Consider the following 12,015-nt stretch of genomic DNA (forward strand, 5'->3'; position numbering starts at 1 on the left):
ATGCTATATGGTATGGTCATTTATGGTTAGATTTGCTATTTTATGGCCTGGGCCGTGGCTCAGCAGTCCAGGCACCTTGGCTGCATGGTATTCTGAGTCTGGCAGTGTGCCGTGGGTTCGACTCCCGATCCCGACGGCCTTTAATGCATGTCACCCCCCCATCTCTGTCCCCCATTTCCTGTCAGCCTACTGTCTGTCCCTCTATAAAAAAATATTAAAAAAAAATCACACCTGTGTGAAGTGAGGGGCGCTAATATATTAAAGTCTAACTCATATTGCTATGGTTAGATGATGTAAAACAAACAATGTCAAAATGATGCATGAATTAAGAGAATGGCAGATCGAGTGGCAAAGTGAGTGACAAAGTGAATTTAATGTTGTTTAAAGTCATTTAATGCAATCAGATAGGACTTTTCTGTTTGGATGTATGGGTTGTCAACTCAAGGTTTGCCACTCAGTAGACTTTCCCGCATAACTTCCGGGTATGATGATGATGTCAAACGCATACCCTCTATTCTCTTCATTGTCAATGGCGTTTTTAAAAACAGACATTGAACTAAAACCTGGAGGGCCCTCAATAAAGGCGAAAGCTATATTATTAGGCCTATAGAATTTTCTTCATTTCCCCCACAAATTCATAAAATAGCTGATGTGTACAATGTTCACGAATGTGACACACTGTGAGCTTGTAGATCTGCAATTTTAGTTTTTTGTGGTGGTTGAGAATAACAACAGGGCTCCTTGACAAGACAACCAAGACAGACTGGGAAGGAAGAGACGGCAGACTGCAGTGATATCTGTGAAGTTGCTTCACAAGGAGGATAACCCATATAGAGCCATAGGACCACCTGACCTCTCCTCGTTCAATGTACTCCTTGGCAAGCACCCGGAAGCACTGCTTGAACGTGCGCATGCGCGCTTTGTTTGTTTCAGCTTGAGTTCTTCACACACACACACACACACACACACGCACACAACAACAGTGTGTTAACCTCAGTCTCTCTCTGGTAACTTGAGTTGTTTGCAGAGATTACAGCACCAGCCAACAACAGCAGGGCCTGCAACAAACGTGTTCGACACTGCTGCTGCGGATAGCAACGTTTAGCTCTTTAGTATAACTGGAGGGACATTACTTTAATTTAAAACACGCCTATAACGCTGCTATAGAGAGTCACACAACAACATGGCCAATGATCAATCATCACTGTTACTTCGTAAACAACTTTCAGGTAAGAAGTTCTCTAAATCTCTATTATTAAAGTGTTCATTTTGGCAACAGCTGCCTGCGATGTCATTGTTGTTTTCCTAAAGACGTAGGTAGATCCGTAATGAACTATATGCGAAGTCATAATGCTAAATGTTTGTTAGCCAGTCGTTGCTCAATGCTGTATTTCAGCACTCCCATGTGTCCATTAATGATATTTATAACGTCACGACTGAGCAGCTCTGAGTCGGATATATCCTTTTAGAAGACACGTGTTTCCTCTTCTGACATCGACCGAGACACACTCTTAAACAATGTCAGGTTGGAAGCTCGGACATGATATGGGATTAAACATTGTTTTTGTTGTTTTCAGTTGATAACTCCTGTATAGCATGGTTAATTTCGGACCAAGCCGATTTATGGACAAAATCAAATATCAGGATTTATTTCGACCTCTATCTATATTGGTGTATATTAAAAAATATATAATAATAATAAAAGATATGCTCTACACTACAAGCTTAAGTGGTTAAAATGATTAGACAACAATGTCTTTCACAACATTACAATGTATTACAATATCTCAACTCTCAATATCTAGGCTGTATATGAGCAATATAAAATCCTAAACCAAGTGTTTTGTTCCAGAGTTAGGAAAAGAAAAGAGGAGGCCTTCGTAACCTGAGAAGAAGGCCCCTGAGGCTGAAAACATATTGTTTTCAGCTCGTTGTCAATACATTTGTTTGGGAGCTTTTCTTTTCTTTTCCTAGTTACTTTTTTGGATTCTGCACCCATTGAAATTTGTGGATGTGCGTGCACCTCTTCTTGACCATTGTTGTTCCAGAGTTAAACAAGAACCCTGTGGAGGGCTTCTCTGCTGGTCTCATAGATGACGACGACATCTACCAGTGGGAAGTGGTCATCATCGGTCCACAAGATACAATGTTGTGAGTTGAAATGAAACGGCTGTGAACGATATACTCTGCTATTTCACTGACACTGCTCGCCCTTGTCCTTGGTTACTGTGATCAGTCGTCTTGTCATTTGCAGTGAGGGAGGTTTCTTCAAAGCAAACCTGATCTTCCCCCATGAATACCCTTCGAGACCTCCCAAGATGAAGTTCATCACAGAACTCTGGCATCCCAATGGTAAACCCGGCCTATCCTTCCCTGGCTAGACCATTATGTCATATCCTTCATATGTTAAAAAATATGTTATTGGTTATAACATTAAGACAGCCCACACATAGCTCCCATCCATCACACTAAAGGTGGTTGCACACTGGACGCGTTTTTCGGAAAGCCGATGGAGAAATGCTGCTAAAAATCAGAAAAACGCGCTCTGTGTGCAGGGACCTGCAGGGAGTCTAATAAAATATAAATGTGAAATAAACCCGTAACTTTCCAGGAACACACTGAAGTCGCAATCTGTTCAAGTAATTATCGAGGTTTAATGTGATCATATGAGAGTTATACATTACAGAGACAATCAGGTCTCAGCAGTCTGTCTGTGAAATATATAGTGGTTTACAGCTCCTGTAGTGGTTGGGTATCAAGCAAGTAAGCTGGATTCATGATTCATGGGACATATCCTGAAAACTAGTGAACAGATTGTCTTGAAATATACTGTGCAGTGTGTCCCCTAATCATAACCTCTCTTGTGGCCCAAAATGTAATGAACAACACACATTTTCTCCGCCTAGAAACGAACTTACTAAAAGTCAGGATATCCACTAGGCAGGGAGACATTTGGACAGAAGTTTGGACCGATTTGACTACTGACGCATGCATATCAGAACACATGAGAAATCCTATAGGGAAAGAGAAATGGGCGGAGTTTGGGCAGAGCCTACCTTAGAAGGACTCGTTCTGGGCACCATGTTGTTTGTTGGCTTGCTCTGAGGCTACACAGTGTTTAGTACAGCTAGCGACCAGTGACACCATTGAAAGCTAGACCAAACAATATCGCTGTTAACGTTTTATTTTATTTTGGCTACATAAACACTACAGGGTTCATTTCAAGTACTGATTATTATCATGGGATTATTATCCATGCAGGAGTCACTGAATAAGTAAACGGGACATGAGCTGTCTCATGAGCCACTGTCGTGTAAACAAAGGCTAGAACCACGTTATATGTAAACAGCGTGTAGCATTAACGTTTGGATTCTAACTTACCTGTTTGAAAATGCCATAAACACACAAAAATGTTGTTGAAAGTTATGTTCCAAGCCATACGATACGACGTTTCTTTGATAACACGTCTGATTTTTCCATTTTGCTTGCTATCAGTGGCAAAGAATGGCGACGTATGCATCTCAATTCTGCATGAGCCTGGAGTGGACAAATATGGCTATGAGAAACCAGAGGAGCGTTGGCTGCCAATCCATACAGTGGAGACCATCATGATCAGCGTTATATCCATGTTGGCAGACCCCAATGATGAATCTCCTGCCAATGTAGACGCAGCTGTAAGTGCCTTTTTATGGTTTTTTATTTGGATGCTATGTATGCTGGGGTTAGTCCTGATGTAAAATATCTGCAATTAACCCATTTAGGCCTGACGTCGAAATAAAAAAAAACGTTCGCTCTGAAATAATATATATTCAAAGATTTGTGCCGCATTTTTACGATTTAAAAAAAAATAGCAGACCTACAAGCTCGTAGCGTGCCACTCGGTGGCGCGCTATGAGCTTGTAGATCTGCTATTTTTTTCAATAGCTAAAGTGTAACATAATGCTTAATTAAAACACCATAAGGGGTTCCCGTCCAGAATGGGTTAAAACACAGTGAAATGCCTATAATTCAATTGCGTTGGACACTATACTTTATTTGAAGTGGATTATAAACTATACAAAAAAAGCATTATTCCTTCAACATACTATATTGATGGCACCTTCATAATTGATATGTTGTCACTGTCGGGCAGAAACCTTGTATCTCCATTTTGATCCGTTTCCTGTTTCTTTGTAAATGAATTCCCTTTTCTATACTTGTATATTAGTGTCGCTTTAATGTAGCAAAAATAGCAGATCTACAAGCTCATGTGTCGCATTGCGATGTGTTGGGAGCTTGTAGATCTGTTTTACACTGTGTTTTAAACATTTTGTCTACGATGACATTCCCGTCGTAGGGACGCCAGGTTGAAAGCAGTTTGTTTTGTGGGTTTTTAGAAATATGTAGCCTATGAAAAGAAAAGTGCTTGTGACAACATATCTTTGGGTTTTTTTTGTGCTCTGCTCTGCAGAAAGAATGGAGGGAGGATCCCAGGGGAGAGTTCAAGAAGAAAGTTGCACGCTGTGTACGGAAAAGTCAGGAGATGGCTTTTGACTAGGTTTTCTAATTAACTTGGGAGTGTGAGTACCACCACTTGTCAGGCGATTTGTGTTGACTGATGACATGATGTTCCTGTGAGTTCAGGGTGTTCCACAAGTGAATACAGTCAGTGTCTAGCTGGGTGGAAATGGTAGCCAGTCGAAAACCGGGGTGGGGAAAAGGATAACGGTTGGGTGGATGGGCCCATAATGGATAAAATGGTTTATCACACACTTTAAGGGCCAATTCATACTCCTATTTTACCGCTGTTTCGGCGCTGTAGTGCCGAAATGATTTCGGCTCGTCAGAAACTTTCAGTAGCACCGAAGAGCCGACTTTAGGAAGGTCCCCGCCCCCCCGAACCTCAAATGACGTCACATTGTAGGCTCTACTGAGCCGAACCGACTTTTATTCGGCTCTAAAATAGGAGTATGAATCGGCCCTTAGGCTGGCAGGCGACCATAACCAAATTATAAACACAAGTCTTATTGAACTTTGAGCAGCTTAGATGGAAGGCATATTAGGGTAAGTAAGTAGCTCATAGCAATAAGCGAATAATGTAAAGCCTCGTTTCCATTTTGGTCCGCTGTGTTCTGTTGTAGTGGGGGAAAAAAATGAATGTTTTAACCAGCACAAAAATGCTTTACCTGGTAAATCATTTGACTATCTTTGAGCTCTACTCTATACAAGTGACAGGCACACACAAACAAGCAATGTGTAACGGTTGATCTTTCATTTGTAATTAGTTGGATGCGCGTTGATCCTCAGACGATCAGTCGAGATGAAGCTCGTGAGAAAGAAGAGAAGTAAATAATAAGTAGATGGAAATGTTTAAATACTCTTGCTATTCAGCCGATGCTTGTGGAACACCCTGTGAGTTGCGAAGGGAGTATGAATTTGCATGATCTGTCTTTTGTAAGATTATCTTTGTATAATCTTTTTATCTATGTGGTCATTTTAAATGGTAAATATACAAGTTACCTGGAATGTCTTGGGTAATTTGAGTGGATGATATGTCGTGATCTGGCTTCAGTCAGTCCACATTTTATTCAACGATGCAGAGCGAAGTGTGAATGGATATTGTCCGTACAACCGTCACTCCCAGGAAGTACAAACGTTGACGGATGATAAACTCGCAAGGTTATGATCACAAAACCCAAATTACAGGAAGAAAGAATTGCAATGAATTGACAAGAAATTTCAAATATTTTGTTTACTCGTTTTTACTGGTGATAGTGGATTGCAGACTACACACAATGCACACATCATATTCATCATATTACCCACCCCTACATGAACACGATGTCTTCATGAGGGCAAAGGTTTGCTTTCGAACCACATCAATATTTGGCATTGCATTAACTCATCATAATATTTGGATAAATCAAAATGGTCATTTCAGTATTACCGTATGGAGGCTTTTTCAATATGTAACCAACCAAAATATTTGTTACTGTGATTGATGTTTGTTTTGTTTTTTCCCAGATAGGAATTGAAGGGGACTGAAGTAGTGGTTACACTGAAAGCTCAACCGTTGAATAATAAGATTGCCGGGCAGGACTCAGGGTCCTTACTTTTTGAACATGCGCTTACAGTATGGTCCAGTATAGCAACAAATTAGTTGTTGTCCCTGCCCTCCCCCTTCCCCCTTTTTTATGTTTAAAAAATGTTTGTATGCAGACAAAACTGTACAATGATAAATACATTAGATGGTGGCAGTAGTATGGTCTGATTATGGTGGATTTCTAAACTATTAAAACAATATGTATGGAATTCTGCATAGTATACTACAGTTGTTTTATGGACTGCTGCTAATCGTTGTCCCAAGCCTTTGTGATACAGTAAACTGGTAAACCTTGACACTTGCAAGCAGGGGTGGCTCATTTAAAGGGTATATCTCGTGGCAAAACAAGACACGATAAAAGAAAAGGAAAATCCTTATGTGATTGTTTCCTTATTAAACTTAAATACTTGCTAAGGAACTGACAATCAGAAATCAATGAGGTTATACTAAATCACCCATCTATTACATTGACATTTTAATTGGTTGGAGGCACACCATCCAGAGCTATTAAACAAACATTTAGGAAACAAAATGGAAAAAGTTGACTGGTTTGTTTGGGTTTCTGAACAAAATCAGCACCAGCCGCTACTATCCCACAGGCTTGGCTGCAACAGAGGGAGTTGCCTATCATTTTTGATGTGATCATTTGTAAAACAATCTAGAGAAACGTATACCCACTTATTCTACCTAATTGTCTTGGTGAGTTTACTTTTCATTTATTTTGTTTATATAGCTGCATGTTCTATCTTTTTGAAGATATTTTCATTCAACCTGCAACACTGAGCCATTTACCTTTACAGTGTCCTCACTTATGCAATTTCAGGTTTGCAACATTTGTAGCTTTGAGTGTGATGGAGAGACAAATAAGTGCTCGGCAGTGAAAGTGTTCCTTCTCATCGGGGGGGGAAAACATCACAACACTGCCTTAATTTATCTCCTTGTAAGCAAAAGAAAGTTTACGTGAAACCTGTCAGGATGCTTCCACTTTTTTTTTTGCTCAATGTATTTTTGAGAAACCAAAAATCAAGCATGAGACATGAAGCAGATATTTTTTGTAATATTAAAAGATCTCAGCCCTAGTGTTTGTGTACCGTATGTAAATATGAAGAATTGTATAGAAACGAAGTTACCTGCCTTTGTATTCCCTTGGGGAAGCTCGTGTTTGTTTCTGCAATGTACGATACCATTCAGGTGAATCGTGAATGGTCAAGGTCAGTGGGTCCCAAACGGTGCGAGACACATTTCAATCTAAATTTACTATAACGGTAGTCATTTCTTAATACAGAGGCAAAATCAATATACATAAACAAAGATCTTGCTGTGCACAATTTGGGCATGTTAATCTTGCACAACTGCTAGTATGAATAGTCATGCCATGATATTTTAACTTGCCCATTGATGTGTTTTAGGCAAACGTTTGAAAACCACTGATCTAGGTGATGTCATGTAACGCTCCTTGTATGATATTTTTAGTCTTTAGGTGTGCAATTTCAACCATTTAAAGGGTTTGTGTACATTCTTACAAGCAATAAAGTTCAGTGTGGATATTCACTAACATCGTTACATTTCTATATAAACTATTTAATGACAGTGCTGCATTAAATATGTATTTCCTTAATCAGTTGAAAAACATGATTATACAGTATGACCAACTTTATTATTCACAGGATTAAATATGACAGATTAATTTCCGATCTCTATGATTGCTTTATTAAGCACCAGACAAGTTGAAACATATCCTTGGCCTTGTATTCAATATAAAAATCACATTGACCACACAATCCCAGAAGCACAAAAGATATATATATATTTAAAAAAAAAAAAAAATCCACCCATCTTAATGTGCAGAGTACAAAGTGGACATCATAAGTTGTTTACTGTCCAGGAGCCGACAGACTTTTGTTCATGAACTGCTTCTTGACAAAGCACACCCACCACTGAGAAGAAATAAATCAGAAATATAGAAAGAAGCCACTGTTAAAGACAACTTTCAGCCAGGTCATTCACTGCATTGGTCTGTTAAAAAAGTATGACACAAAAGTATGACACGACTATTTGGAATTTGTACGTTGTATGTTAAGACTAGCTGTTTGTATAGTGTTTCATCAATTCAACAGCTGAGCAGATGGAGAATGTACACTATTTCTTACAAATCACTGATGCAGTATTTTAGAACCAAACCTCAACTAAAAACTCATGTCACTCATTTTGTATATTGATGTAGTGCATGTGCCGATTACTGATCCGATTGTTATTTTTTAAATCGGAAGACAGAATTTTGATTTATGCAGTTATGCAATGCAGTAGAACAACTATTTAGACTTTAGAGGCTTTATTTTATCAATGTTCTGTGTCCAACAATTTCTCACCTTGCTAGGTTTGTCTGTCTGAGGGTCAAACACACGGTCACAGAGCCTCAAACCAGTCTCCTGGCGGATCTGCTGGAGATACGCCCTCATGATTTCTGAAATGAGGAAAAACAGTCATGTTGGCATTATTACGCACCACACCATGACTGTCAAACTTACCTTCAAGACTTCAGAGCTCACAACAGAACAACAATTAACAGCATTTTTGGCTCATAACTTATATACTACAGTACTGTAGTATATCATTCTGCAGAGTGCAGAACAGAAAGGGACAGTGAATATCAAGTTTTACGTACCCTCCTCCTGCTTGTTTACAGGCTTGGCATACATAGCATTGAGGGGGAAACCAGGTTCTCCAGGGATGGGAAAGTTAGTTATGCCCAGAGTATACATCTCCTTCTCTCCCTGGCCCCTGGAGCTGCACTGGAAAGATCAAAGCACCGCAATACGTGAGTGATATCACTAAACAATGTGACTCATTTATTGATTTTTTAAATTTAATTAATTTCTATTCCTAAACTAAGGGTGTATTCACTGCAGTGATTCATAAATTTGCTTTGCACATTCGCCAAATAAGAGGCAATATGCGGTTATTCGAATGCGGTTCATCACAATTGAAGTCCGCAATAGAGCGTTGCAGTCCCGACCCAGACGAAAATTTCCAATTCATTTTTCCCATAGACGTTTCAGAAGGTATTTATTTAAATACCTGTAAGCCACGAACTTACAGGTCTTTAAATAAATACCTTCTGAAACGTCTATGGGAAAGATGAATGGGAAGAGTATATTGCATGGGATCACAGTCACACAATAGAGGGTATGCACGTGACATCATCATCATACCCGGAAGTTATGCGGGAACACCTACAGAGTGGCAAAAAACTACTTTTCTGGCCTTGACAGCCCATGCATCCACACAGAAAAGTCCCATCTGATTGCATTAAACAACGTTAAACGACATTAAACTCACTTTGCCACTCGATATCCCATTCACTTCATGCATGCACATACCCTCTATACAAATTCCACACAATGTAATTCCACTTTACCAGCCCAAGGAGAGCCCAAGGACAAGGAGGCTAATGAACACCCAAGACCTTAACGATAACCCACCAGTTTATTTATTTTAATTCACTATTTAATAACACTTATCAGTCACATTATATTTATTGTACCAATACTTGAAAACGGTGTCCCCCGTTTGGATTATACACATCTTCCTGTTTTGTTTGTTCTGCTAACATATTTTAATTTAGTGTACCAGTAAATTGGACAGATGCATTTGGGTAAATATTTACACACACTCAGAGTTAAATAAACACAGTATTGTGCTGGAAGTAAAATATACTAGGTTCATTGTATACTTATACGTAGATGGATACGTGCGTAGTTTACCTTCTGTAGCTTCTTTAGGCATTCAGATATGTACAATGTGACATAGATCAATGTCCTGTCTGCCTCATTCTGAAACAAAAAACACACTACCGGTTAAAAATCAAGTATTTTGTCCACTGTGTACTCCCTGCAAACTATGACATGAACATGCTTCAAGTGCAGTTCCCATCATGTCTTAACTTCTACAAAACTATGAGAAGATTGCATTGCTGAGGGCAGAATCAAGTTGAGACATGTAGAGAAAGAGCAGAGAAACAGTCTGAGCAAAAGGCGACACCAAGTGGCAGGGTTATGACAAAAGGAAAAAAATAGTGAGAATTCATGACATTGAATGCTAACAGCTACATTCAGTAAAGGGACTGGCAGCAGGTCAGGTGCAACTGCGAGGACACTTCCCTAAACAATGCTCAGAAAAAGCATTGTGCCTCTTTATGGGAAATAATCTTCATTTTAGATTTTTGCATTGGCTATTCAATAATAGCAGATATACACGCTCAAATCGTGTCACTTTGTGCCACGCTGCAAGCTTCTACATCTGCTATTTTTGAAAAACATTTGAAAGTGTGAGAACTACTGATTTAGAATACATTTGGGTTCATGTTTAAAGCGGCTGATATAGGCCTGTTAGGCCCCAGTCAGTCACTTCCCTAAAACATATTGTCACACCAAGTCCACCAATTGCATTGGAACCAAGATTATTGTTCTCACCTTAATTTCATAATTCTTAAAGAAGACATTGGCTTTGAAGTAATAGATAGCCTCATCGATGATATCCTGGTCTTTGGCTGAAATGACAAAACAAGTCATTGAGTGCCAAGAATAACCTTAGAACAGGACTTAAAGTGACACCTTGCAAATCTGTGATCGGTCACCACCTTTAGTGGTCATTATCAAGGAACACGCATTCCTGTTTGCTGATTTGCTGCCCTGTGTGTTAACCCCCCCCCCCCCCCCCCACACACACACACACACACACACACACACACACACACACACTTTGACAGCTCGACATAAAAACTGATGGACTGTGGACACATCAGACCATATATGGAAATAACATCAGCAAACTCCTGTGGCCTCGGACTGTCCAATGACCCAATTCCTGTATTATAGTACAGTACTTATACAGTACTATTATACGTACCAGTGATGTGCACGCATTACTTGACACATGTAGTTGACAGTGACAGCTAGTGGTTTGTTCTCTTTGAATACGAAATATATTAAATAGTTGAATATGAAACGTAGTACAGAAACATACTTTCTTTGGGACCAGGTCCCTTGAACTGTGTCTTGAGTGGAAGCATAGCCATGTTTCCGATCATTTTGGTGTCTGCATCCAACAAGCTGGAATGGTACGCCTGGAACAAAATGCTCAATTTAAATAACGTTACACAGCCCAAGCCACCCATGTATACAACTCGGCCAGTGTACACATGTAAACCCGATTAATTTGTGTTTACATTTGTGAGTCTACAGTTGATAAATAATCCACACATCCTAACGTTAGTTAGTTGGTAAGCTAACCAGGATAGCAAGAGGGCTCGAGTCATTTATTTGCCCACAGTTTATCCAATGTTGCTGCATCATCGACATCCACAGATAGTTAGTTTCAATAAGAATATTATCCCCCCCACCAAATCTCACGGCAAAAACGATGCTTGTTTAGATTTTGAGGCTTTTACTCACCGGCATCTTGAATGATAAATACAAGCGTTTGTGCTCAGTCAGTGAAAGAGAAATGTCTACTCTGCTTCCGCCTCTCCTCCTCCGCCCTAAATAAAATGTAAAGCAGGAAGTATACGGACGTGCAATGCTCTGTAAGAGCCACAGGGCGGCGACATATGACTGATTTATGCATGTCTTCTTACTGAGATTGATTGATTGATTGAACTTGACTTGACTTGACATAAAACTGTTAACTGTGAGTGGACGACCAATAAAGCACTAGACTTGCATACAAGAGGGCCCACCTTGTTCAATTCATCATGACATTTAGACTGAGACATACAAATATACACTTATATATAGCCAAAAAAAAACAGGAAATCATATATGTACCAAGTAGACCGCTGGACCTTGCAGATGATGTAATCTTTATCTTAAATCTGAGTTTTCTGTATACTATTTAAATAGTCCTGAGAAAAATGCTGCCATTTGTCCCAAAGT

At 39.5% G+C, this 12,015-nt stretch overlaps 2 protein-coding genes across 4 annotated transcripts; one reads left to right on the forward strand and one right to left on the reverse strand.

The window, feature by feature from the left end:
* The first annotated feature begins 927 nt into the window (after positions 1–927).
* LOC306939287 (ubiquitin-conjugating enzyme E2 G1-like) lies at positions 928–7,161 on the forward strand. Of its 3 annotated transcripts, XR_013791866.1 has the most exons (7): positions 930–1,229; positions 2,049–2,151; positions 2,255–2,352; positions 3,496–3,674; positions 4,451–4,559; positions 6,008–6,409; positions 6,449–7,161. XR_013791866.1 is itself a non-coding variant. In XM_079523866.1 (6 exons), the coding sequence occupies exons 1-5, from the start codon at positions 1,184–1,186 to the stop codon at positions 4,535–4,537; spliced, it is 513 nt and encodes a 170-aa protein (XP_079379992.1). In that variant the 5' UTR covers positions 928–1,183; the 3' UTR covers positions 4,538–4,559; positions 6,004–7,161. The 3 variants fall into 3 exon arrangements, 2 of the variants coding, with proteins under 2 accessions (XP_079379992.1, XP_079379991.1); XM_079523866.1 differs by having other exon boundaries at positions 928–1,229; positions 6,004–7,161; XM_079523865.1 differs by having other exon boundaries at positions 6,008–7,161.
* Positions 7,162–7,769: 608 nt separating this feature from the next.
* On the reverse strand, positions 7,770–11,660 carry arpc3 (actin related protein 2/3 complex, subunit 3). The gene is made up of 7 exons (XM_079523863.1): positions 11,536–11,660; positions 11,108–11,207; positions 10,555–10,631; positions 9,847–9,915; positions 8,748–8,874; positions 8,452–8,546; positions 7,770–8,019 (listed from the first exon to the last, which is right to left on the reverse strand). Exons 1-7 carry the CDS (start codon positions 11,539–11,541, stop codon positions 7,957–7,959), a joined length of 537 nt encoding a protein of 178 aa, XP_079379989.1. The 5' UTR covers positions 11,542–11,660; the 3' UTR covers positions 7,770–7,956.
* Between the last annotated feature and the right edge of the window lie 355 nt (positions 11,661–12,015).

Source organism: Electrona antarctica, assembly GCF_951216825.1.
Source record: "Electrona antarctica genome assembly, chromosome: 16".
Lineage (NCBI taxonomy): Eukaryota > Metazoa > Chordata > Actinopteri > Myctophiformes > Myctophidae > Electrona > Electrona antarctica.